The following is a 27,262-nucleotide window of genomic DNA, read 5'->3' on the forward strand; positions in this document are numbered from 1 at the left end:
GAACAGGATTGTAAGGAATCTGCCAAGAGACTCCAAATAATCCTTTGAAGTTGTGAAAGGAGTGTCCTAAAAGGGAGACTACAATTTGGCATTTGGTTGACTTAAAAAGGCTTACACGGCCCTCAAATAGCACGTAGCTTCTATTGTTTTTCTATCAATGATGGTAGACCATCTTTCTCAATCAGCTGTCTTTTCCACATAGCCATGAGTTTAACAGGAGGTCAGAAGGGTACCTAACTCCATTCAGCATTTTAAAATCCAATTTTGTTTGTCACGTGCTTTGTAAACAACAAGTGTAGACTAACAGTGAAATGCTTACGGGCCCTTCCTAACAATGTAGAGAGAAGAAATTGAAATAATAGAAAAATAATAACACGAGGAATAAATACACAATGAGTAAGGATTTACTATATACACGGGGTACCAGTACCAGTCGATGTGCAGGGAGGGGCACGAGGTAGTTGAGGTAGATATGTACATATAGGTGGGGATAAAGTCTAAACTGCTGTCTTGTGGGATGTCAGGAAGATAGGGGACAGTCCCATAGGCACGTAGAACTGGGGTACTATCTTACCAAGGTGTGATTTTCAGTAGTTGCTGTCTGTTCAACCTCAATGACAAGCAAACACACACACATACACAGATGCACTAGTTTGTGCCTGAACCTCCAAATAGTTGTCATGTGCTTGTGTTTTGCCTCGTTTGTGATGCTTCAGCTGGACCCAGAGCTGTAACAAGCTAGAAGATGGTTTTTCAAGCCATGAAAGGGAGTGTGCTGTTGGTTTTGGGGGGAGGGGGGGTTGCTCTTGAGTCTCCTGTGTGGTCTGAATTAATTCCAATGGTTTTCTCTGGCATTCAGGGTGTTTGCTACAAATGGGGACATAACACAAATCACAGTCAGGGGGCCCTGCCAAGCTGAGCTCTGGTTATAGAGTCTGGCTATAGAACAAACACAATACATTTAATTTACTATATCTAATGATCTAATCCACTCTACTGGATACAATACCAAACACAATACATTGCATTTACTTATCTAATCCACTCTGCTGGATACAATACCAAACACAATACATTGCATTTACTTATCTAATCCACTCTGCTGGATACAATACCAAACACAATACATTGCATTTACTTATCTAATCCACTCTGCTGGATACAATACCAAACACAATACATTGCATTTACTTATCTAATCCACTCTGCTGGATACAATACCAAACACAATACATTGCATTTACTTATCTAATCCACTCTGCTGGATACAATACCAAACACAATACATTGCATTTACTTATCTAATCCACTCTTCTGGATACAATACCAAACACAATACATTTAATTTACTATATATAATGATCTAACCCACTCTGCTGGATACAATACCAAATACAATACATTTAATGTACTATATTTACATTTACATTTACGTCATTTAGCAGACGCTCTTATCCAGAGCGACTTACAAATAGGACTATATCTAATGATCTAACCTACTCTGCTGGATACATTACCAACACAGAGGTAGTTTCACGTATGACTACCTGTCTCTGGTTGCACAGGGCAAATACACTGTGATGCCCATAATGGGAGCAATCCTATTTGGTAATATGTTTGTGTTAAATCTGTATAGTATATGCCAGATAGCTATTTATCCTAAGCATCCATTTTTTGTATGAAAGCAAGATGTTAGCTCAGAGGCGTCTTCTTTTGAGCTCACTATTCCTCATTTTAGGATAGACAGGTTGTCATTGCAGATCACTTAAAGTAAGTCAGGGTGTCGCTGAAGGTCATTCGCCCTCCTGTCTCCTGTCCATCTCTTTACCTTTTAGGGTGAATTGCTGTCAGAAACAGTAGGTTAGACCTACATTCCAGTGGGCTGAGAGTGGAGGCCTGTATTCAGCTAATGTAAGGGGGAGCCAGGCAAAAAAATGCCAGGATGTAGGTCTGCCTGGGACTTCAGCGGCTGGGTATTTTTAGCTGCTGAGAGGTCTTGATAATGGCGTCCCTGACATTGTTTATCCAGCTGTTTAGACAGTCAGTCCTCCCTCTGTTTGTCTGAATGCTTTTCCTTTGTCTTGAGTAGGAGACTGAGCCATGTCTCAGGATAGGGTTCATCTGTATCAGGTGAACAGCAAAACAGCATTCTTGAATCTGTTTAGCTGGTATCTGGCATCAGCAGAAAGTTCTGACGTGTGTGGACAGATGTCTGAAGACATTGAGGTTGTAATAATTGTATTTATTTGCTGTGTCAACATGGCCTCTCTCATGTGTAGATGTCCTGTGAGGCAGGCTCCAGATCGGTCAGTCCCCTGGTCCTCCTGCCTGTAGACTTCAGCCAGCCTGCCAGTCCCATGGGCTGCCTGGACAACACTGCCGCTCGCCACCGCCTAGATGTCCGACACAAGGCCTGCACCAAGACGAGGAGGCCCACCACTGTAAGATATACCCATCCCAACACAACCATCCGCTTCACTCCACTTACCTAGCCAACACACCCCCAACACCCCCTGTTCCATGCCTAGCCTAACTCTCTGATCACTAGAGCAGAACCCCTCCAAAAATCTATCCAATAAGCCAAGAGAGTCCAGCCCATGTAGCCCAACCACAACGCACCAGCCTGCCGTCAGCGTGCATGGCTCATGAGTCTACCAGATCTGTGTAAAACATGTCCCATATGACTGAAGCTGGAAAGCTTAATGATCTTTAAATGAACTGTATCGTTAAGATGAAATGACTCTTCTCTGTTCAGAGGGTTGATGGCAGGGCTGAGGGAGAATCATTCCAGGAGGAAAGACTGAATGTTGTCATTCCAGAATCTGTGGAGGAGGAGGAGCAAGGTAATATTAATTATCCTTATCACAGTAACAATACACAGATATATACGAAAGCGTAAATATTGGTAAAATATGGGAAAGATAATCATTCTTACTCAATACATTGACTGATAATAAGATGATAATGATATAGGGACTTAGTGGGGCTCTGCTCTGACGTAGTTATGTATGTTCCAGATGTGAAACGCGAGCAGGCTGGTGCTGCCGAGGAGGAGGACAAGGAGGAGGACCAGACAGATGAGGTCGTGGTGTCCCAGCAGGCCGAGCGGTCAGCCCCAGATGAAGAGGAGGATAAGCAGGGTGACCAACAGGAAGTGTCTCATGCTCAGGATGCCCCCTCCCCCTCCTTAGAGAATGACTCTGACTCTGAGGAATGTCTTTCAGGCCAGGCTGAGGCTCCAGCTCCCCGGTTCCGGACCCAGACCGCCCCACTGCTTGGCTCCCTGAACTCTCTGGAGCCCCCTATTGGAGATGATGACTTCCTCCTGGCCCCTCCTGGGTGTGAGGTGGCTGTGGAGGGAGGCTCTCTACTCCAGGAGGTGTTGAGCTTCCTCAAGGGTCCCCTGACATCTGTCCTGGGGCTGGAGACAGAGGCTGTGCTCCTGGAGGTAGAGGTGAATATGGAGGGGTCAGAGGCTGAGAGCGGGGTGGATGAGGTGGCATCGGACCCACAGGAAGAAGCCTGTCTCCCCAGTGATGGACCTGACTGCCCAGCAGAGCCCCAAGAGGAGGTGGAGGGTGAGCCTTATGAATCTGAGGAGGAGTTAGTGGTAGAACATTTCAAACCAAAGGAGGAAGAGGAAGATGCAGAGGAAATCAACCCTGAGTACTTAACCAAAGAAGATCAGTGCATGCCTTCAGTGGAAGAGGAGGAAGAGAACAGTGGGGAGGGGGCAGAGGTAGAGGAGAAGGAAACAGAGGAAGCAGAGGAGGACAAAATGGAGCCAGTCTCAGAGGTGCCAGTACAGACAGCCTTATTGGAGCCAGAGGAGGAAGAGGATGTAATGCCAACCTCTGTGGAGGATGATTTCCAGCAGGTACCAGACAATGACAGAGACCCTGAGAGAGCTTGTGAGAGCCCTGAGTGCCCCACTGAGCTGCCTGACCAAACAGTCACAGACCAAGCCTGTGTCTCCCAGCTGCTAAACAGCAGTACACCTCCTCCAGAGTCCCTGGACCCGCCGGAGGCCCCTGCACACACCACACAGGACCAGAAAGAGCCCAGTGTAACAACTGATCAGCCCAGTATAACCAGTGCCAGTGCAGCCGCTGGCCCAGAGCAGAGCCCCCAGGAGCACTGTAGTGGACCAACTGCCACAGAGAATCCTGGGAAACCATCTGGTGGCTCTGAGCAGAGTAGACCCAGGTTCACCATTGCCCCTGCCTGGCAAAGGTTGGCCACCAAAGAGCTAACCTCCCCTTTTCCATCTCCCTCCCCCTCTGTCACTGTGCCTGGGGCTGTGGAAGCAAAAAGAGACCCCCCAAGTGGAGTGGAGCCACTTAGCCCTGTGGGGGCTGAAGTCCCTGCTAGTCCCAGCCCAACACAGAGTACCACAGCACCCATCATGCCCCCTGAAGACACTCCCCCTGCATCCCAGGAGGAAGAGACCACTGAGAATCCGTTTGGTGTCAGGCTGAGGAAGACCTCTGTGGGTATGCTTCGCTTAGGCTCAGAGAGTGAAAATCCCCCAGCACACCCACTTCCCATAGAGCCACAGAGGGCCTTGTTCACTGAACCACAGCCAAACAGCAAACCTGCCCTGCCCAGAAAGCCCTCAGAGCTGGATGATATGGTCAAGCCAAAGAGAACACCAGGTACTAAAACCATCTTAGTCACCATCACACCAGTCAGTGTTTACAGACACGTGTGATATTTGGCATATCCTTCACTTGTAAGGTCACCTTTGTTTGGATCCATTTTACAATGTTGAGCTTTTAAGACTTAAGACTGCTGTTCTAACTTTGGACTAACAATTCATACTGAAACAGGTCCATGATTGCTGTTGAGATCAGACTTATTGAGAGCTATCTAAAAAGAGACACATAAACACCAAGGAGAGATTCCTCCATATTACTATTTCGAGCAACAAATTAGCTGGAATGGTTTTGTTTTTCTACATTTGTCTTTCATTCGTTTGCACCTACCTCTTTATCTTCCATTCCCACTCCAAACAAAAACATTATGCCAAATGAAGTTACCAGGCCACTCCTATATATCCCACACCAGTTGAAGACATTTCTCCTGTGTTCTTTTGTTTCAGATCTGTCTGTGGGTCGAGTGCCTAGTGGGGGATCTAGTGGGGGATCTCAATCACCAAACTGGGTCTCAGTGGCCAGACAAAAGCAGAGGATCTTAAAAGAGAACTCATTGGAGGAAACCACAGAGAAGGTCCCTGCAGAGACGGTAGGGCTGGTGCACATTGTTTCATGTGTTCTTCTGTTTACCGAGAAGCCCACTGTTTGAGAGAGGAAAACAGTTGACTCGTCAATCAATCAATCCATCCATCCATTTATTCATCCAGTCCTCACACAGAGCAAAATACGTATTTTTGGGCAGCTCTTTATCATTTATGTTGATGCAATAACTAATGTTTTATGACTGTAAAGTTGTGTAGGTTCCATTTACTTTGTTATATTGGAATGAATAAGCACTTAATTCATCTCTTCACAAAACCTATATTTCCAGGAGGAGCCTAACAGAAAAAGTTCAATTCGTACATTGACAAGTCCTGTCAAAAAAGACCAAGCCAAGCCTCCAGGATCTCCTGTAAAAGGTTAGACTCATCAGTGTCCCACTCTGCTACCTCACATGCATCTCTTTCTTATTAAAGTGTTTTCATTGTTCTCACCAAAGACTGAGTGTGATTGATACACTGCTGCCCCCTTGTGGATCCCTACCTGAGCACTACTAATCTTCAATTACATGCCTGAAATGAGACGACAACTAAAAAAGTAGTCCTACCACAAAGTACCTTTTATCAAAATTGACTTTGAAATTGAATTTTTTGATCACATTTGTCTCTTTGAGATAATGCCAAAAGTGAATGAATCTCTAAAGATATTCTCTGTTCGTTGTCCATAGTATCGTGTTCCCTGGAGATCTCCAAGCCTGTTGTGGTTGAGAAGGAAGGGAAGAGAGCCCTGGCTCACCCAGCCCCTACAGCCCAGCCCCCATGGTTGGCCCTGGCTAAGAAGAAGGCCAAAGCCTGGAGCGAGATGCCCCAGATAGTGCAGTGAAGATGGGCCAAACCCCACCGAACAATCCGTCCGCTGATGGATCAGAATGCATTTGCACACCCAGAGTATATATTTTGTTTTCTACTTCTTCTGCTCTTCTAATACCTTCAAGCTTCTGATTGGTCAGACACTGAAACCCTCCAATCACACGCTGCAGTGAAAGGAGTAAGTTGGGAATTGGGCCAAATGAGTAAAGGTTTTGAATTATTGATTGATAAGGCATACGATTGAATTCAGTTGACATTATATGTCTTTAAGTAAGACAGACCAATGACTAAATTAGTTATTTGTTTAAATTTCTTAGCTGATAATGTCAGCCTGTATGAGTGAGGTTCAGGTGTGTCAAAACCTTAAACCTTGATCTTTGATTTGGGGATGAATAAGCATGGACGGAAAGAAAGAGCTGAAGGTTTCTTCTTTTTATTTATTCAATCTCTCATGTTTGATGTATTTTTGTTTTATTTTTGTATTACCTTTAGACGTGCGTACATGTCTTGTACATAAAATGTGCGGTAATGAACAAATGCTGTTTCTGTTTGTCATCTGAACTCAAGAACAGTAAGATACAAGGAAGTTACATCTGACAGTTGCTCCACTTTGTACCTACTAGCAATCGAGCTGACAAATATAGATATTTTTTTTTACTGTTTAACAGATGCCCCACTTCACATTTCAACCCCCCCCCCCCGAAAATGGAAACCGATTATTTTAAACTATTATTTTTGACTATTAGAAAGATTCACTTCGCTTTTGTGTGGTAGTTCGGATTTGGTTAAATCGCATTGGATCAAATCATGGGAATCAAAATAATAACCATAGTATTTTTACAAGGGGTTAAAATAGTATTTTTTTATTTATTTATTCGCTCACTCGCCTCACTTTTCTAAAAATGAAATCCGTTATACATAATCAAATGTGTATGGCCCTAGTGGGAACAACCTTACTGTAGTGACCCTGTGTTTATAAGCACGGATATCAACTCTGCCACTTGAGCATGCTTTTGTGGCACAGTCGATGGTGCGCAGGGCTACAGGCCAGAAGATTGAGGGTTCACCGACTACAGTGGATATCCCACTTCTGACACCACACCAGTGTGATGAAACAGGCAGGGAGAGTGAGCTTGTTCCATCAACCTTCTGGCTCAATTCATGAATTTGTGAATATACAGTGGGGTCCGGAATTATTGGATCCATTGATAAAGATGAGCAAAAAAGACAAATACTGAGCTATATTGTATAAAATAAAATAAAAAGTACAGTTATTTTATACTAGTACAATTGCTCAGAGAAGGATATATATGTTTTAAGTAATAAAAAACAATCTCAAAGATAGGGGTTTAAATGATTGGATCCCCTGTTTTCAGTACTCAAGCAACCTGAGCCTTTTTCTAAAATGTTTTATGATTTTGGAGGACACATTGGGAAGGATCTTAGACCATTCCTCCATAGAGAATCTTTCCATATCCTTATGGTCTGCACTCTTCAATTCAAACCACAGGAGACCTTTCAACTGCTGCTGCTCACCCAGATCTAGCTCTTCAACTGCAATGTCCTTGTGGGACCAAGAAAGTATGTTTGCATGGAGAGGACACTTTGCACTGGCAGCACATGCTTCAGTGCTCTGGGAGTATTTATAGCACTGTGAGTTTGACACTTCATTATAGAGAGCTGTCCTTCATGACAACAGAACCCACAACAACCATGACTTTTACCACCATCTTCATCTAGATATTTGCCACAAACTATTTTTACACAAATTATATGTGACTCCATTACAGGGTGTCTTGAGAGTTGATGTACCCATGTGTTTTGTAGTCATCAAATCTTTGTCAAACATTGACGTTGAGGGAGAATCTAAGCAATCAATTATTGGGTTTTTTTCAGAAACAAGGGGACAGGTCATTGGCACTCAGACACCATCTAGATTCAGTGGCAGTGGAACTTATAGTGACATCACTCTGCCCATCAGTGGAGTCCAGACTGAAGGTGCTGGGATGGACTGCAGGTGCTGAGGGAGAACTGAAGCGACAGTGACATGGAGCACTGACTGAACTTAAATACACAATACAACAACAACAAAATGCATTTGGAAAATTGTGACCCCGACACCCGCCTAAGACCCCACCCACCTCCTGATGTGGGCCACCAGGCTGATAAAAAGACAGAGGTTGACAGAGAGACAGAGCTCCCACGTGAAGGATGGAATCTTAGCATCAACAAAAGCCGTAGAACTGTTTCAGCCCAGAGCATGGGAGGACTTGCTGCTAGATCCGTATCGGTCTAGCAGAGCAGCGAGATTAGTGCAACTGTGACTCTTCTCTCTCCTTCCCATCGCAGGATGACCACTAGCACACACAGCAGAACTACTGCCACTCTGAGGATGTTGTCCTTGGGGTTCGCGTTCTTCGACCACATGTTGGTGCTCAGCCTCAACTTCAAAAGGCTGTTAAGTGAGGGTTGCATCATCATCATCATTGGCAAGGTTTGCTATTTGATGTGGTTGCAGCCAAGGTTGCAATGCAAACCTAATGTAAAGGGGCACACCCAATAAAACATGCAATAAAAATAAACAAATCTTTGTTTTGAGAAAATGTCTATTCAATATATTAATTGACTAACTATAGCTTTAACTCTCATTTCATGCAACCCAAAATTATTTCATGTAACTACAAAAATTATTGTGAATTACCAATAAATGTTGATTAAATACTATTACCTGTGATTAGCTGAGCTGACCTATGTAAAACTCAAAGCATTCTGTGTTGATCCATTAGAACTGCAGTAGCATGTAAATGAAGTTAGAGGGAGCATTAACACTGCCTGTGGCCAGTAAGCCATGCCTGCATTGCACAGTACACATTCCACATACTGTACCTGGAAATACCTTCTGGTTTGTAATGACTTGGATGGAACTTAATTTTACATGATATGACTAAGCAGGCACACTATCTTCCTTCCTCTGTACTAGTATTTGTAACTAAGTAGCTTACTGTACCCAATTACATGTTATACAACCACACTTGGAACGGCATGGCTCGCTTGACCTTCTCGGGCTGCGCTGCCATTGCAAACCTCTGTGCCACATTCTGCTGTGTTACACAAGCACATTACTCATATCAAAGGCTTTATTATGTCTAGGTGAATAAGGCACCTACACACCCAGTGGATGGCCCGGGTCGGGTACTGTTATATAAAGGCCGTTCAGCTGCAGCTTTCAAAGTGCAGATATGTTAGCCCAGACATTTGCTTCTATGGTCACAGTGTTAAAGGGTTACACACATAAAACCTTATTAAATGCTAGGTATTATTTCGTTTTGACAACTTAGTGAATTGAGCTTCACCTCACTAAAGAAGTGTGATTCTACAGTTTTCTCGATGTCCATAGTGTCCACTTTATTACTACTGAATCCCACTGACAGTGACCTGGCTGGAGAGGGGGTATTTGTTACATCATGCACATAAAAGCATGTACATTGCTGTGAAAAAGTATTTGCCCCCTTTCTAATTTTCTCAACTTTAGCATATTTTTTATACTGAATGTTATCAGATCTTCAACCAAAACCTAATATTAGATAAAGGGAACCTGAGTGAACAAATAACGCAACAATGACTTACTTATTTCATTAACAGAGTTAAGCAACACCCAATGCCCCTGTGTGAAAAGTAATTGCCCCCTTACACTCAATAACTGGTTGTGCCACCTTTAGCTGCAATGACTCCAACCAAATGCTTCCTGTAGTTGTTGATCAGTCTCTCACGTCGCTGTGGAGGAATTTTGGCCCACTCTTCCATGCAGAATTGCTTTAACTCAGGGACATTTGTGGGTTTTCAAGCATGAATTGCTAATATCAAGTCCTGCCACAATGCTAATTTTAAGTCCTGCCACAACATCCCAATCGGGATTAGGTCTGCACTTTGACCAAGCTGTTCCAAAACTTCACATTTGTTGCTTTTTAGCCATTTTCATGTAAACTTGATTGTGTGTTTTGGATCATTGTCTTGCTGCATGACCCAGCTGCGCTTCAGCTTCAGCTCACAGACGGATGGCCTGACATTCTCCTGTAGAATTCTCTGATAAAGAGCAGAATTCATGGTTCCTTCTATTAAGGCAAGTCGTCCAGGTCTTGAGGCAGCAAAGCATCCCCAAACCATCACACTACCACCACCATTATGTCTGGCGAAACCTAAATGTGAAGTTTTGGAACGGCCTAGTCAAAGTGCAGACCTAATCCCAATTGAGATGTTGTGGCTTGACTTGAAACGAGCAGTTCATGCTTGAAAACCCACAAATGTCACTGAGTTAAAGCAGTTATGCATGGAAGAGTGGGCCAAAATTCCTCCACAGTGATGTGAGAGAGTGATCAACAACTACAGGAAGCATTTGGTTGCAGTCATTGCAGCTAAAAGTGGCACAACCAGTTATTGAGTGTAACAGGGCAATTACTTTTTCACACAGGGGAATTGGGTGTTGCATAACTTTGTTAATTAAATAAATAAAATAAGTATCTTTTTTTTTTGTTATTTGTTCACTCAGGTTCCCTTTATCTAATATCAGGTTTTGGTTGAAGTTCTGATAATGTTCAGTATCAAAAATATGCAAAGATAGAGAAGATCAGAAAGGGGACAAATACTTTTTCACGGCCCTGTACTTTCAGATGACAAAAGTGGATCGGAGAGGGGAGATAACCGAGGCACTGACTCATGAAATCTCTTTTGTGTTCCACAACCTTCCATTTAAGCCCATGGGGTGATTTGTTGGAGGCACAGACCACACATTCCCAAGAGTCAGGAATGTTTCAGTGGCAGAGATGTTTCCTGTGTTTCAGCTCATGTTGATAGCCCTCTCAAACATTGCTTTTGAAAAGCATTTGCAATCTAATGGCCCCCTCATCTGGTGTTTAAAGAATACGTCTTTATTTAATTGAATTAGAGTAGACAAGTGGAATACAAGATAACACTATGGCCACATACACAATACAACTTGTACAACTGATGTAAAATGCATTTTACAAAATGGTTATGATACAACATTTTTGTGATACAACAGTTCGCCTGCACAAAAATCATTACACAATCATTGGGTGGTGTCTCCACAGTGCCTGTGTAAAAAAAATGTTGGCAGACAAACTCTCTGTTGTGTCACAACTGTTGTCACGTGTTGTAAACTAGGATGTATACTCTTTAGATTGACTATTCCTCATCACAGACAAAGCTTTGAGGGATACAAAGACAAACCCTGCAATATCCGCTGCAATGTGATAACCATTACACAACACTTCGATTAAGCACATTAAAATAGCATGAATTTATTTGCAGTGATGACGCCTCAGCCTCGCCAGCAGCTTAAGGCTGAGACATGAGGGCAGGCTGTCTGCACATTACAAGCACAGCCAGCACAGTGTGAAAGTATGGAAGTGTTGGCAGCATTGAAGCGATAGGAGACCGTATCGAAGCCAGAGCCCACCCTCTGTGCAATCCATCCATAGCCAGCATCTCAGAGCTATCAGCCACAGGCAGCAGCATCTCAGAGCTATCAGCCACAGGCAGTAACATCTCAGAGCTATCAGCCACAGGCAGCAGCATCTCAGAGCTATCAGCCACAGGCAGCAGCATCTCAAGGCTATCAGCCACAGGCAGCAGCATCTCAGGGCTATCAGCCACAGGCAGCAGCATCTCAGGGCTATCAGCCACAGGCAGCAGCATCTCAGGGCTATCATCACAGGCAGCAGCATCTCAGAGCTATCAGCCACAGGCAGCAGTATCTCAGAGCTATCAGCCACAGGCAGCAGCATCTCAGGGCTATCAGCCACAGGCAGCAGCATCTCAGGGCTATCAGCCAAAGGCAGTAACATCTCAGAGCTATCAGCTACAGGCAGCAGCATCTCAGAGCTATCAGTCACATGCAGCAGCATCTCAGGGCTATCAGCCAAAGGCAGTAACATCTCAGAGCTATCAGCTACAGGCAGCAGCATCTCAGGGCTATCAGTCACATGCAGCAGCATCTCAGGGCTATCAGCCACATGCAGCAGCATCTCAGGGCTATCAGCCACAGGCAGCAGCATCTCAGGGCTATCATCACAGGCAGCAGCATCTCAGAGCTATCAGCTACAGGCAGCAGCATCTCAGAGCTATCAGTCACATGCAGCAGCATCTCAGGGCTATCAGCCAAATGCAGCAGCATCTCAGGGCTATCAGTCACAGGCAGCAGCATCTCGGGGCCATCATCTACTGTGCAGTTTCACTCCCCAGCCCATCATGGGAGGCTGTACAGTACATTGAGCATGTGAGTAGACACACCTCCTCACAGTTAACACTGTATCATATGAGCTTGTGGCACACACAGTCACACACTTCTCACATGGACACATTCTAGCCCTCTGACACACAGCCCTCTCTCTCACGCAGTTTCCCATACTGTTTACAATGGACTATCTAGCACTAAGCGCAAGTTCTGTCGACACATCAGCACACATACAGGCACTTAACCTCCCAGATGCCTTTTCTGGGTAAGTTAGGTAACCAGTTTTCCCACAATGCACTGCTTTGCCCTACTTATGTCATGGTGTTACATGTTTTATAAAATTGGGGGAAGGTGTATCTGCCAAGTTCCCATAGCAACCCCTCTAGTGACCTTATCATTTCAGTTACATAACCTTACTTGGCGTGTAACATAAGACTAGTGTTAAGTGGCTAGGACACACTGATGAAGGATCTCATTTAAGGCATATGCTGAGAAAGAGGATCTTTATACTCTTTAGTTCCAGTGGGGCTCTCGGTACAGTTTAATAGTATCTGGTTTAGTCGCTTCACACCTTTGAGACCCCATTTGTCACTCACTAAAGTTTGTTTCTGCATTTTTCTGTCCTGAATAAACAAAGCATGACACCTTATTCAAAAGAACAAAGACGGGGAAAAAATAGTTTCTTGCCATTTTGGCATGATTCCAGGACCGACTGCTCTCAAAGGCAGAACAAGATACCCTGATACTCTGCAGATGCTGACCTCATTTCAAAGTTGACGTAATGTCTGACTCTGCCCCGTTATGTAAGCCCTATTAAACATATCCCCATGGCTTCCCCCTCCCTTACTCCCACCAGACAGACAGCCTGCTAATTACATTGGTGCTACTTGTCCCCTCTTCCTCGGAGTCCATTATCCCTCCCAGTCAGGGAGGTGTGGTTCGGTATGGGTCAGGTCATCTCCTCCAGCAAAAAGGCAGGGCTGCAGAATGTGGGTCAGTGGGGCAGGGGGAGTGGAATGGTGTTTCCTTCCTCCTAAACCGTGACCTACATTCACACTGTTGTGTAAAGTCAATGCAGCCCTACATAAGCTTTCTGTTATGTCCCAACATTCTAGACATTTCTAAAGAGCTACATTGATACTGCTTTAGACTAACACGTAACCAAAGGAGAAAAATGTAGAACACGAGACAAGAGAGACTTCAAATGAAAGACCATCGGTTTAGCTCTTATTCCATAAATATATATTTATTCAGAAGTGTGTTTTCTGTACATTGTATAACATTGCAATGACTACATTTCCATCAAAACAGAAATATAACGTCAGATAAGATGCCTACAACATACATTCTATTTATTTTGTAAACACATACAGTTAGAGGCAATTATACCTGTGTAATACAATCACCAAAAAAAAGACTCCATCCATGGTCACCTCATCTCCACAGAAACAAATGACATGCCAATTTGAATCAATTAGCATGTTCTGTGGTGGAAGAGCTACAGGTCAGTGTGTCAGAGGTAGATTGGCTTCGATCATTAGTGCAAGGTTCAATGTGGAATTCAAAAAGGTCAGGAAGATACTACCTTTGCATTTCTATTGGTTTGGCATTTTCTGATGTAAATGGGTAAAATGCATCTTTGCATAGATGAATGACAATTTGGCTTATATGCAACAGCCATATCAAATTAATATACATGCAAATGTGTGATGTTGGAGAGTAAAAATGATATACTTGAATTGACATGCCAATCAATTAACTATAATCCTGACATTTTTTAACTCAATCTTAACCAAGGCTCAATGTTGTTGTTTATGAAAGTCCAACTGAAAATCCTCATTGTGTTCTTGCATTAAGATGATTTTCATTTAGTTGGGATAAGATATACAATATAATACCAATATTTCTTACCACAACAGCAATACTCACAATGAACCAGGACTGGAATTGTTTAAAATGACTGTCTCCTCAGCAAAATAGTTTGGACTTTAAGCCAAATCTTCCTCGATGGAACGCAACCTTAGTCTGAATTCTGCTGCCTCGATGGAACGCAACCTGTCTGAAATCTGCTGCCTCGATGGAACGCAACCTTAGTCTGAATTCTGCTGCCTCGATGGAACGCAACCTTAGTCTGAATTCTGCTGCCTCGATGGAACGCAACCTTAGTCTGAATTCTGCTGCCTCGATGGAACGCAACCTTAGTCTGAATTCTGCTGCCTCGATGGAACGCAACCTTAGTCTGAATTCTGCTACATAGTTTGAGCTTTATGGTACTGGCATCATGGAAGAAATCCAACTTAAGGCACTAAATGTTGAAAAAGATTAGAAATTACTGAGTGATTGATGCTACCGTTTATGGGACAATAACTTGAAAGACAAGATGATGACAGTTCAAATGTCAGAAATAAGTCTTCCAACTCCTTCATGAGTTTTTAGAATGGTTAGACTTTCATCTGACTGTAATGTGTTAGGAAAATAATTTCAGAGTGTCTTGGGCTTAGGTCAGGACAACCAAATGCAAAAGGTTTTTCGCAAATCAAACTGAGAATATTGGAAAGTGGTAAAAGTGGAAAGGCTGATAAATCCACCACGCTCTACACTCTAAAAGTTGATATTTCCCTCGTCTACAGTTATTTGCATGTTCACATTCACGTCGTTGCCTTATGTATACTAGCCAGGAATCACGCTGCACAAGTGGTAACCGTTATTGCAATCACTTTTAGTTTGTTCGTCACTTCTGTCATCTCTAATTTATGAGCATATATGTTGCAAAAAATAAGAGACAAGGCAGCCCTATATAAATACAATTACTTACAATTGGCCCTTGGAATACAAAATATAATTGTTGTTCATTAACACATTTCCACAAGATTTTACAACATAACCATTGTCTGTATAAAAAGGTGATAATCATAACATAGAAATAACAGTAGAAAACTATGAAAAAAGTATGTCAGACAAAGAAACATGTAGCATCCAACAAAACAATAAAAGGTTTTCCTTTCTTAAAGGCTAATCTCACAACCCATCTTTGCTCACCATGCATGAAGAAAATGTGAGTATCACTTATGCTGCAACTAAAGTGCAAAGTAGGTCATATAAATAACAATACATATTCCATCGTAAGTAGGAGATAGCTCATTTCAACTGGAGGTGTATTGCATTCATCTACACCAAAACAGGGAGAAAATCATATTATCTGAATAATATAGTTAAAGCAGCAGCAGAACCAGTACTATATCGTCATTTTGTCCACAAATTTTCTACATTTTCAGGGGTTTTGGTTTTGATAATATGTAATTTGTGGTGGTTAATAAACTCTTTGGAAATAAAAAGTTATGTAATAGTTTAGAGTTTGTCATCCCTCCCAGGGATGTAAACATGTTGCATGCACACGCAGTGTTTATAAATAATAACAAAAACTAAATCAATCATTGTCTTTAAAGCACACTGATTAAAATATTCACTCCATAAGTAGCCTCTTCTAATCCTTGGAAGGAAGAAATAATCATCATCACATTTTGGAAATCTAATCAAAGCCCACTTGACAATAACCTATTTACACAGAAGGCTTTCGTTACCATTTGGTCTTTCAGACAAAACAGACATCCACATGGAGGAGATGGATGGTTGTGTGAGGGTTGGAGTCACCGAGAGGAGCAGTTGCGGGTCATGAAGAGGAGTACTCTGCGGATGCCACAGAGTCTGTCCTTCAGGGAGGTCAGGGCCAGGAAGGGCAGCTGGGCTCGACCCTCCAGGGGAAGGACTGCCAGCAGCCACCAGCACCAGGACGGCCCATTGGGACTGGCCTACAGGGGACAACCAGAAGAATCCATCCATAACCTGTTCAATACAAACTGTATCAAAATAGAGTTAACATATACGATCTGTATCCAGGGTTCACATATTTACCTGTGGTTCAGAGTCTTTCTCCGGCATGGGCCCAAAGTGCCCCACGATCCGCTCCATCTGTTCTGCTTTGAGGGAGTTGACCCAGATTAAGGCCTGGTCGTACACTGCATCATGGAGACTCTGCAGCTCCTTCTCTGTCACACCCTCCACCTATACAAAACAAGAACAGCCTTCAGTAGCACAGCGAGATACACTAATACACTTTAAACATGTTCAGACAACATTCACGCAAATGCTTTAGTTCATGCGATTAATAATGACCTTAACGTCTTCCAGGTATTGAATGTCTGCTGTGTTGTAACCATCTCTCTGGTGGTGCTCAATGACTTTAAACCTTCTTTTTCCAATGGTGTCCACAACGGAGCGGCCGTCTGCAAAGCATTCCACGTTTCGGATCTCCAGGAGGCAACCGTAATCTGCAAATCTATGGGAAGGCAAAAAAGTAGATATGGTAAGCAAATAAGACCAAAAACGTGCCTAAGGCATTCACAGAGGGACCAAACAATAAAGTAGGCTATATAAACTATCTGAAGTTGCTTTTACAAAATGACATGCAAGACCTGCTCAGCTCTGATAATAGCCTAAGGCCCTCAATGGGGCCAAACAAGAGAGTTGACCCAATGGGGCCAAACAAGAGAGTTGACCCAATGGGGCTTTTGAGTTGTTAACATGAATTGCCAGACGACGCCGATATCCCCTGTCTGACTGAGGAACACGCAACACAATGTTTCTCTGCTTTGTCCAGGCTTTACTCACCCTTTGAGGTTATCATCGAGGCACATTCCAAACTGCTTGGTACCCATCTCCATACACCTGCGGATCATCAGCCGGTAGCAGGGCTCGAAGACGTGAAGCGGGCATGGAACGGTGGGGAAGGCCATGGTGCAAACAAATATAGGCACGTTCTTGTTTAGACTGCAAAAGAAGAAATCAAAGTAGAGAAAAGTATTAGTTTGAGGAAATAATATATCCAAAGTTACAGGTGAAGAAACATAAATGTCATGTTACATGTCTTTGTTACACAGTACTGGATCAATGGGAGAGTGTCTGTATGCTGACGTGATTCTTACTTGGATAAGTCTGCAATCTCCTCCGCGTTGACTTTCTGCCTGTCCATGAGCTCAGATGGCAGATACTTGCAGATGAGGTTCTCCACCAAGACAGTCTTGTTGTATTTACTTTCTGCCAGATACTCTTTCAGCTCCATCTTGCAGAGAGGACACTTGGGGTTGTAGTCCAGGCATCGCTCGAGGCATTTCAGACAGAAGGTGTGTCCGCAAGGAGTGGTGACTGGTTCATAAAATAGTCTAGGGTATACCATGGAGAGAAAGGACACAATATAGTGCAATGGAGTGGTACAATGACACTCAGAACATCTCTCACTACTCTATTGTTGATTACGTTCAGGTTCTTATTTACATATAGCTCATTGCATTTCCATTACATTGTTTGATAATGAAATGTAAGCTATAATGGTAAAAATAAGGCTAAATGTTTACCTATTCATCTTTATTGCTTAATACTATCAGAAAGGAAGATCGATATCTTGTGTTCACTTGTAAAATAACTGACTTGTGTGAGGCTAAGAAAATGACTGTTAATCCTAGAACATCAGAATTAAAAGCAGCACACTATATTACTATCCTTTCAGCCTTAAGTGGCAAATACTACAATTCAGCTACACGTATTGTCATGGATGGTAGTGCTCACCTCATACACAGAGAACACTCCAGGTCAGTCGGGTCTATGAGGCCAGCAAGCACTGTACTCCAGGAAGTTGCTTGTTCATTCTGGGTCACTTCTGTAAAAGGGAACCATTTGAGTTAGATGGTGAATCTCAACGACTACTTCACTTACAGTATACAGTGGGGGGAAAAAGTATTTAGTCAGCCACCAATTGTGCAAGTTCTCCCACTTAAAAAGATGAGAGAGGCCTGTAATTTTCATCATAGGTACATGTCAACTATGACAGACAAAATGAGAAAAAGAATTCCAGAAAATCACATTGTAGGATTTTTTATGAATTTATTTGCAAATGATGGTGGAAAATAAGTATTTGGCCAATAACAAAAGTTTCTCAATACTTTGTTATATACCATTTGTTGGCAATGACACAGGTCAAACGTTTTCAATGCCCTTGCTGATGGAAGGAGGTTTTCACTAAAAATCTCACGATACATGGCCCCATTCATTCTTTCCTTTACACGGATCAGTCGTCCTGGTCCCTTTGCAGAAAAACAGCCCCAAAGCATGATGTTTCCACCCCCATGCTTCACAGTAGGTATGGTGTTCTTTGGATGCAACTCAGCATTCTTTGTCCTCCAAACACGACGAGTTGAGTTTTTACCAAAAAGTTATATTTTGGTTTCATCTGACCATATGACATTCTCCCAATCCTCTTCTGGATCATCCAAATGCACTCTAGCAACCTTCAGACGGGCCTGGACATGTACTGGCTTAAGCAGGGGGACACGTCTCGCACTGCAGGATTTGAGTCCCTGGCGGCGTAGTGTGTTACTGATGGTAGGCTTTGTTACTTTGGTCCCAGCTCTCTGCAGGTCCCCCCGTGTGGTTCTGGGATTTTTGCTCACCGTTCTTGTGATCATTTTGACCCCACGGGGTGAGATCTTGCGTGGAGCCCCAGATCGAGGGAGATTATCAGTGGTCTTGTATGTCTTCCATTTCCTAATAATTGCTCCCACAGTTGATTTCTTCAAACCAAGCTGCTTACCTATTGCAGATTCAGTCTTCCCAGCCTGGTGCAGGTCTACAATTTTGTTTCTGGTGTCCTTTGACAGCTCTTTGGTCTTGGCCATAGTGGAGTTTGGAGTGTGACTGTTTGAGGTTGTGGACAGGTGTCTTTTATACTGATAACAAGTTCAAACAGGTGCCATTAATACAGGTAACGAGTGGAGGACAGAGGAGCCTCTTAAAGAAGAAGTTACAGGTCTGTGAAAGCCAGAAATCTTGCTTGTTTGTAGGTGACCAAATACTTATTTTCCACCATAATTTGCAAATAAATTCATTAAAAATCCTACAATGTGATTTTCTGGATTTGTTTTTCTCAAATTTGTCTGTCATAGTTGACGTGTACCTATGATGAAAATTACAGGCCTCTCTCATCTTTTTAAGTGGGAGAACTTGTACAATTGGTGGCTGACTAAATACTTTCCCCCCCCCCCCACTGTACATCATGCCAATAAAGCTCTATTGAATTGAAGAGCATTTAAGGGGCGAGACCAGAGTTCTTTAAACTTACCAGATTTGGAACGCTTGCAGATGTCGATACTGTCCACTTCGCTGTCCTCGGATGAGCTACGTTTGAGGAAGACACTCCTGTTGGTGACGCTGGAATGGCAGACATTCACCTGATGTGCTCCTTTCTTTCCGCTGCACGTCTCAAACGAGCCATCTGTCTTAGATTCACTCAGTGTGGGCGACAACGTCAACTTCTCGTCAGAGGTGATGATATTCTTGTAATCCTGTGAGAAAGGGTGATGATAGGACATTTTAGTAAATTCATGAGCTTAACTCCAGGCACTATAAGATAGTACTGTATTATATAGAAAAAGAAGATGGATGACTTATCTTACCTTGTAAGACTTGGAGGATGTGGTGATGATGCAGCTTGAGGTGTTCAGGATGCCACCTTTAAATCTACTTCTGGAAGATAGAAGACTTGTGCAGTCTAGGATTCTGTTGTGTACTTGATCAGTGACAGGGGCCAGGAGATCACTCAGAATCTTTTGTGCCTCTGTTTTTGCCAATTTACTTTCAGGGTCTAATGCAATGACGACCAGGTACTCTCTTAACGCTTCTTCACATTTCCCCAGAGTGACAAGAGCTTGTGCTTTTCTAATATGTCCCTGGAAGAAAAATAATGTTGAGTAATCAGTGCAAATCCTACCATTTCTTTGCATTGTGAAGTTCTGATGGTAGATCTAAATTAAACATGGCAAAACGTCCAACCCTCACCATGGACCAAAGAGGCATGAGTTTGCATGCCATCTCTGCATCATGAAGGGCATCCTGGTAATTCTTCAGACTGGAATTGATCTGTGATCGGTTGCTGTACAGAACATGGTCCCTTGGAGCTGGAAAAGAAATACAACATATTCACTTGGAAGGACAGAGATTTACTTTGTGCCAGAACTATAACTGTACAATATATCTTTATACAATATAATGTGGACATTTGGCATCTCAAAAATCAAGGTCAAATTCAATAGAAATTGAAATAGGGGCTGAAAGTGATAATATATTCATTATTCCATCATTCTATAATTGAATGTCACACAAGACCAGTTTTCTTCAGATCACAGTGAAAATGTGGGGATTTTGGATTATTGTTGAAAGATTATTGTTGTTCAACATTTGAAGAAGTATGTGTCTAATCAATAATGACAGTGGAACCAATACTGCGGTGTCTACTGTTGAACTTTGATTACCCTTGACCCACATTCCTTTAATTGTCTGTTACACAATCACAACAAAATGCCATGGCTCACATGTTACTCAATGTTTGGTCGCCTAGCACAGGGTTTCCCAAACTCGGTCCTGGGGCCCGGTTTGGGAAACCCTGGCCTAGCCAACATAACATCTTATTTAACCTTCACACACCCATGTGTGACATAAGCACGACTCTCTCAGAATTAAGGGGTTAAAGCCAAGTAATAAACAGGATACATTGTTATAATAATTTCCCCATAGAATTGTTACAATGTAGCGCAGTTTACACCACACCCAATGTTACATCAAACCTGCTGATTCAGCTGTCAATTAAGCCAGCCCATACGCACTGGAAACAGTAGCCTACATACTGTTGCAACATTGCATAGGATATAGGCCATTCATTTAATTTAATTTAGAATGAGTTCGATACCATTTAGAACATTGATTTAAATGAAAAGGTAAAATACCATACCTATTTGTACTGCTTCGTTGTATTTGTCCAAAGCCGCATCCATTATTTTCTCTGAATATAGGCCATTCCCCCCACGTCTCAGATGAACAGCAAGTAATTGAACTGGAAACCACTTTGATAACAAGTTACTAAGAACAACATTTACTCTATAATTGTCCACATCATTGAATTTGGTAATGTCATTGCACTCTTTGCAGCAGACATTAATTTGTTCTCTGTCCAGGCACTTTTTGCAAAAGCAGTGTCCACAAGGCAAGGTAACTGGCTCGTATAGAAATCCATAACATATTCTGCAGGTAAATGCATCATATCCAACGCAATAAGAGTTCGTCTCCTGCCTGTTGCTTTGACTGTCTGTCCCATCCTTTCTTTTAATACTGTTAGAGAGATATATAATAAGATTCTCGAGATGGACTGGTCGTAGTCTCTCGATTTCAGCAGCTTTTCGGTAGATTTCGAAGGCTTCGGTCAATTTGCCAGCAAATGCCAGGGCATCCGCCCGTTTCACCAACAGATCTTGCTGCGTACCAGGGTCGCGCAGGTGCAGCATTTGACATTCGTATATGTCTGCAGCGAGCCCGAAGTTTTTAGATTTAAACGCTTCTGCCGCAAGAAGCAGCATACAATCTGTACTATCCGTTCCCATAATGACTGCTGTTGTGTGGTATAGTCTTGCGAAATTAATCTTTCCTTTTTGGAAGAAACAGGTCGTTCTCTATTTATCTCATTTTCTGAGGTCTTCGCCTCTGCTCAGCTCACTACTCTGAGACGACGTGATCCTACACCATTAATAATATTGTCATCGTAAAAATAAAAAAAATAAAAAAACAATGTTACATAAACTGTCATGTGACCACAGCCAGCTCTTCCTATTGGACAGGTTTCTAACGCGGTTGCCTAATAACAATTCAGTTGTAACACAGAGAGCTTCTGGACTGTGGATAGAAGTCGGTCAATGTTCTGAAATGGGTCAAATGCGTAATACTTGTATATATGTATGTAGGCTGAAGGCATTCCATCACTGGTCTCTTGGACGGTAGAGCATATGCACGTAGCAATGGACACATTCTACACTCAGAAAAAAATGAGTGTTATGGAGAACCCTCTAAAAAAAAAAAAAAGGATCCAGATAGAACCCTTTTTGGTTCCACATAGAACCATCTCAAAGGTGCTATTTGCTCGTCCATACATGTATATATTCTTAATTCCATTCCTTACTTAGATTTGTGTGTATTGGGTATATGTTGTGAAATGGTTAGATATTACTTCTTAAATATTACTGCATTGTCTGAGCTAGAAGCACAAGCATTTTGCTACACCCGCAATAACATCTGCTAAACACGTGTGTACAGTGCCTTGCAAAAGTATTCATACCCATTGGCGTTTTTCCTATTTTGTTGCATTACAACCTGTAATTTAAATTGATTTTTATTTGGATTTCATGTAATGGACATTCACAAAATAGTCCAAATTGGTGAAGTGAAATGAAAAAAATTACTTGTTTAAAAAAATAAATAAAGGAAAAGTGGTGCGTGCATATGTATTCACCCCCTTTGCTATGAAGCCCCTAAATAAGATCTGGTGCAACCAATTACCTTCAGAAGTCACATAATTAGTTAAATAAAGTCCACCTGTGTGCAATCTAAGTGTCATATGATCTGTCTCATTATCTCAGTATATATACACACCTGTTCTGAAAGGCCCCAGAGTCTGCAACACCACTAAGCAAGCGGCACCATGAAGACCAAGGAGCTCGCCAAACAGGTCAGGGACAAAGTTGTGGAGAAGTACAGATCAGGGTTGGGTTATAAAAAAATACCAGAAACTTTGAACATCCCACGGAGCACCATTAAATCCATTATTAACAAATGTAAAGAATATGGCACCACAACAAACCTGCCAAGAGAGGGCCGCCCACCAAAACTCAGACATTTACATTTTAGTCATTTAGCAGACGTTCTTATCCAGAGCGATTTACAGGAGCAATTAGGGTTAAGTGCCTTGCTCAAGGGCACATCGACAGATTTTTCACCTAGTCGGCTCGGGGATTAGAACCAGCGACCTTTCGGTTACTGGCACTACGCTCTTAACCACTAAGCTACCTGCCTACTAACATAATAATAATAATAATAATCTACATCCTAATCAATATCATAACATTTATAATCAATAACATCATCTATATACTACTAACATCATAACAATAATCTACATCAATCAATATCCAAACATGTATAATCAATAACATCATTATCTATATACTACTAACAACATCATAGCAATAATATAGATCATAATCAATATCATGACATTTGTAATCAATAATATCATTCTCTATACTACTAACATCACAATAATCTACATAATAATCAATATCATAACATTTATAATCAATAACATAATTATCTCTATACTACTAACAACATAACAATAATCTACATCATAATCAATATAACATTTATAATCAATAACATTATCTATATACTACTAACATCATAACAATAATCTGCATCCTAATCAATATCATAACATTTATAATCAATAACATCATTATCTCTATACTACTAAAAACATAATCTACATCCTAATCAACATAACATTTATAATCAATAACATCATCTATATACTACTAACGTCATAACAATAATCTGCATCCTAATCAATATCATAACATTTATAATCAATAACATCATGAGATAAACAACACAACAAACCCCAACAACAAACTAAAATGACTTGAGAAAAAGATGACCCCTTTATTCAAATGTTTCAAAATACAAAGAATGACCAGATGATTATAATAATACATGGACTAATAATGGAAACACTTCAAGATAAAGAACATAAGAGAATACTAAGTAAGATAAAGACATAACGACAAAAGCAAAAAGCAATACATTCTGGAACACAAAACAGACGTAATTGAGCAACTCTCTTAAAATAATTAAAAATCCCATGTTACTAAAACCCCATGATACCAAAACCCCATGTTACCCAAACCCCATGTTGGTATCGACCTAAAGATCCATGCTGCTCACCCGGTTCACTCTCTTCTGCCTCCTGGTGGTCTAGGGAGGCACAGCACCAAGAGTTACTTAGTCACTATCTCTGTCTCTCTTTCTCTGTCTCTGTCTCTGTCTCTCTTTGAGTACAGTACAAAAGATCACAAGCATAGTACAACAGGTGACCAAACAAAGTTGAACAAATATCCACTCCTGGTTGACCACATAAACAGATGATATGATATAGACCAACTCTCTACCAGACTACTAATCAATACAGTCAGACTTTAGACACGTTGGAGTAGGGATGCAAAATCCCAGGAACTTTCAATAAATTCAATGATTCTCCAAAATTGTTGGTTGGAGGATTCTGGATTTCCTGTGTATTCCCTTCAGATCCGGGTATCCTCCAACCGGGATAAGGAGGACATTAATCAGAGGCAACAAAGAGACCAAAGATAACCCTGAAGGAGCTGCAAAGCTCCACAGAGGAGAATGGAGTATCTGTCCATAGGACCACTTTAAGCTGAAGAGTGGCCAGAAAAAAAGCCAATTGCTTAAAGAAAAAAATAAGCAAACACGTTTGGTGTTCACCAAAAGGCATGTGGGAGACTCCCCAAACATATGGAAGAAGGTACTCTGGTCAGATGAGCGCAAACCCAACACCTCATCACCCTGAGAACACCATCCCCACAGTGAAGCATGGTGGTGGCAGCATCATGCAGTGGGGATGTTTTTCATCAGCAGGGACTGGGAAACTGGTCAGAATTGAAGGAATGATGGATGGCGCTAAATACAGGGAAATTCTTGAGGGAAACCTGTTTCAGTCTTCCAGAGATTTGAGACTGGGATGGAGGTTCACCTTCCAGCAGGACAATGACCCTAAGCATACTGCTAAAGCAACACTCGAGTGGTTTAAGGGGAAACATGTAAATGTCTTGGAATGGCCTAGTCAAAGCCCAGACCTCAATCCAATTGAGAATCTGTGGTATGACTTAAAGATTGCTGTACACCAGCGGAACCCATCCAACTTGAAGGAGCTGGAGCAGTTTTGCCTTGAAGAATGGGCAAAAATCCCAGTGGCTAGATGTGCCAAGTTTATAGAGACATACCCCAAGAGACTTGCAGCTGTAATTGCTACAAAAGGTGGCTCTACAATGTATTGACTTTGGGGGGGGTGAATAGTTACGCACGCTCAAGTGTTCTGTTTTTTTTGCCTTATTTCTTGTGTTTCACAAAAAAAAATATTTTGCATCTTCAAAGTGGTAGGCAAGTTGTATAAATCAAATGATACAAACCCCCCCAGAAATCCATTTTTAATTCCAGGTTGTAAGGCAACAAAATAGGAAAAATGCCAAGGGGGGTGAATACTTTCGCAAGCCACTGTATGTGACAAATAAAATTTGATTTGGAAGCAGATGTTCTATGTGCTACCAAATAGGGTTTTCAGAGGGTTCTCCTACAGGGACAAATGGTTCTACATAGCACACTTTTTCTGAGAGAGTATGTTGCAGTAGGCTATAAAGTGACATGTCTGCTGCCTCTCTAACCTGGTGGTCCCTGCACGCACCACACACCTGGAGTTCCAGGTCTCAGGCAGCCTCTGGAACTGCCGTTCTGCTGCCAACAAGGCTGACTTCATCCCAGCCTATGCTACCCTCCAGTCCCTCGACTTCCTGGCGCTGACGGAAACATGGATTACCACTGAAAACACTGCTACTCCTACTGCTCTCTCCTCGTCTGACCATGTGTTCTCGCATACCCCGAGAGCATCTGGTCAGAGGGGTGGTGGCACAGGAATCCTCATCTCTCCCAAGTGGTCATTCTCAATTTTTCCCCTAACCCATCTGTCTATCTCCTCATTTGAATTCCACGCTGTCACAGTCACTAGCCCATTTAAGCTTAATATCCTTGTCATCTATCGCCCTCCAGGTTCCCTTGGAGAGTTCATCAATGAGCTTGACGCCTTGATAAGTTCCTTTCCTGAGGATGGCTCACCCTTCACAGTTTTGGGGGATTTCAACCTCCCTACGTCTACATTTGACTCATTTCTCTCTGCCTCCTTCTTTCCACTCCTCTCCTCTTTTGACCTCACGCTCTCACCGTCCCCCCCTACTCACAAGGCAGGCAATACGCTTGACTTCATCTTTACTAGATGTTGCTCTTCTACTAATCTCACTGCAACTCCCCTCCATGTCTCCGACCACTACTTTGTATCCTTTTCTCTCTCGCTCTCCTCCAACACTACTCACTCTGCCCCTACACAGATGGTAATGCGCCGCCGCAACCTTCGCTCTCTCTCTCCCACTACTCTCTCCTCTTCCATCCTATCATCTCTTCCCTCTGCTCAATCCTTCTCCCTCCAATCTCCTGATTCTGCCTCCTCAACCCTCCTCTCCTCCCTTTCTGCATCCTTTGACTCCCTGTGTCCCCTATCCTCCCGGCCGGCTCGGTCCTCCCCTCCAGCTCCGTGGCTTGATGACTCATTGCGAGCTCACAGAACAGAGCTCCGGGCAGCTGAGCGGAAATGGAAGAATACTAAACTCCCTGCCGACCTGGCATCTTTTCACTCCCTCCTCTCTACATTTTCTTCATCTGTTTCTGCTGCTAAGGCCACTTTCTACCACTCTAAATTCCAAGCATCTGCCTCTAACCCTAGGAAGCTCTTTGCCACATTCTCCTCACTGCTGAATCCTCCCCCCCACCCTCCTCCCTCTCTGTGGATGACTTCGTCAACCACTTTGAAAAGAAGGTTGACGACATCCGATCCTCGTTTGTTAAGTCTAATGACACTGCTGGTCCTGCTCACACTGCCCTACCCTATGCTTTGACTTCTTTCTCCCCTCTCTCTCCAGATAAAATTGTGCGACTAGTGACTGCAGGCCGCCCAACAACCTGCCCGCTTGACCCCATCCCCTCCTCTCTTCTCCAGACCATCTCCGGTGACCTTCTCCCCTACCTCACCTCGCTGATCAACTCATCCTTGACCGCTGGCTATGTCCCTTCCGTCTTCAAGAGAGCGAGAGTTGCACCCCTTCTCAAAAAACCAACACTCGATCCCACTGATGTCAACAACTACAGACCAGTATCCCTTCTTTCTTTTCTTT

General features: G+C 42.6%; 2 protein-coding genes across 5 annotated transcripts in view; one reads left to right on the forward strand and one right to left on the reverse strand.

Moving 5' to 3' along the window:
- Nucleotides 1-6,772, forward strand: part of LOC311105151 (uncharacterized protein) — a 28,209-nt gene extending 21,437 nt beyond the window's left edge. For 3 of the 4 annotated variants that reach the window (XM_084147192.1, XM_084147190.1, XM_084147191.1), the window contains exons 7-12: nucleotides 2,280-2,441; nucleotides 2,756-2,843; nucleotides 3,018-4,655; nucleotides 5,102-5,244; nucleotides 5,527-5,614; nucleotides 5,923-6,772. In XM_084147192.1, the coding sequence (XP_084003318.1) occupies nucleotides 2,280-2,441; nucleotides 2,756-2,843; nucleotides 3,018-4,655; nucleotides 5,102-5,244; nucleotides 5,527-5,614; nucleotides 5,923-6,077 (2,274 nt within the window). In that variant the 3' untranslated portion in view covers nucleotides 6,078-6,772. The remainder of the gene's footprint in view (nucleotides 1-2,279; nucleotides 2,442-2,755; nucleotides 2,844-3,017; nucleotides 4,656-5,101; nucleotides 5,245-5,526; nucleotides 5,615-5,922) is intronic. The other variant, XM_084147193.1, reaches the window with a different exon arrangement.
- An 8,367-nt stretch (nucleotides 6,773-15,139) lies between these two features.
- Nucleotides 15,140-21,920, reverse strand: LOC311105254 (LON peptidase N-terminal domain and RING finger protein 3-like). Its single transcript, XM_084147343.1, has 10 exons — nucleotides 21,154-21,920; nucleotides 20,205-20,323; nucleotides 19,823-20,095; nucleotides 19,489-19,711; nucleotides 17,940-18,030; nucleotides 17,300-17,536; nucleotides 16,986-17,144; nucleotides 16,491-16,653; nucleotides 16,230-16,379; nucleotides 15,140-16,126 (listed from the first exon to the last, which is right to left on the reverse strand). Exons 1-10 carry the CDS (start codon nucleotides 21,797-21,799, stop codon nucleotides 15,965-15,967), a joined length of 2,223 nt encoding a protein of 740 aa, XP_084003469.1. The 5' UTR covers nucleotides 21,800-21,920; the 3' UTR covers nucleotides 15,140-15,964.
- Between the last annotated feature and the right edge of the window lie 5,342 nt (nucleotides 21,921-27,262).

This window comes from Coregonus lavaretus (genome assembly GCF_964263955.1).
Source record: "Coregonus lavaretus genome assembly, chromosome: 29".
Lineage (NCBI taxonomy): Eukaryota > Metazoa > Chordata > Actinopteri > Salmoniformes > Salmonidae > Coregonus > Coregonus lavaretus.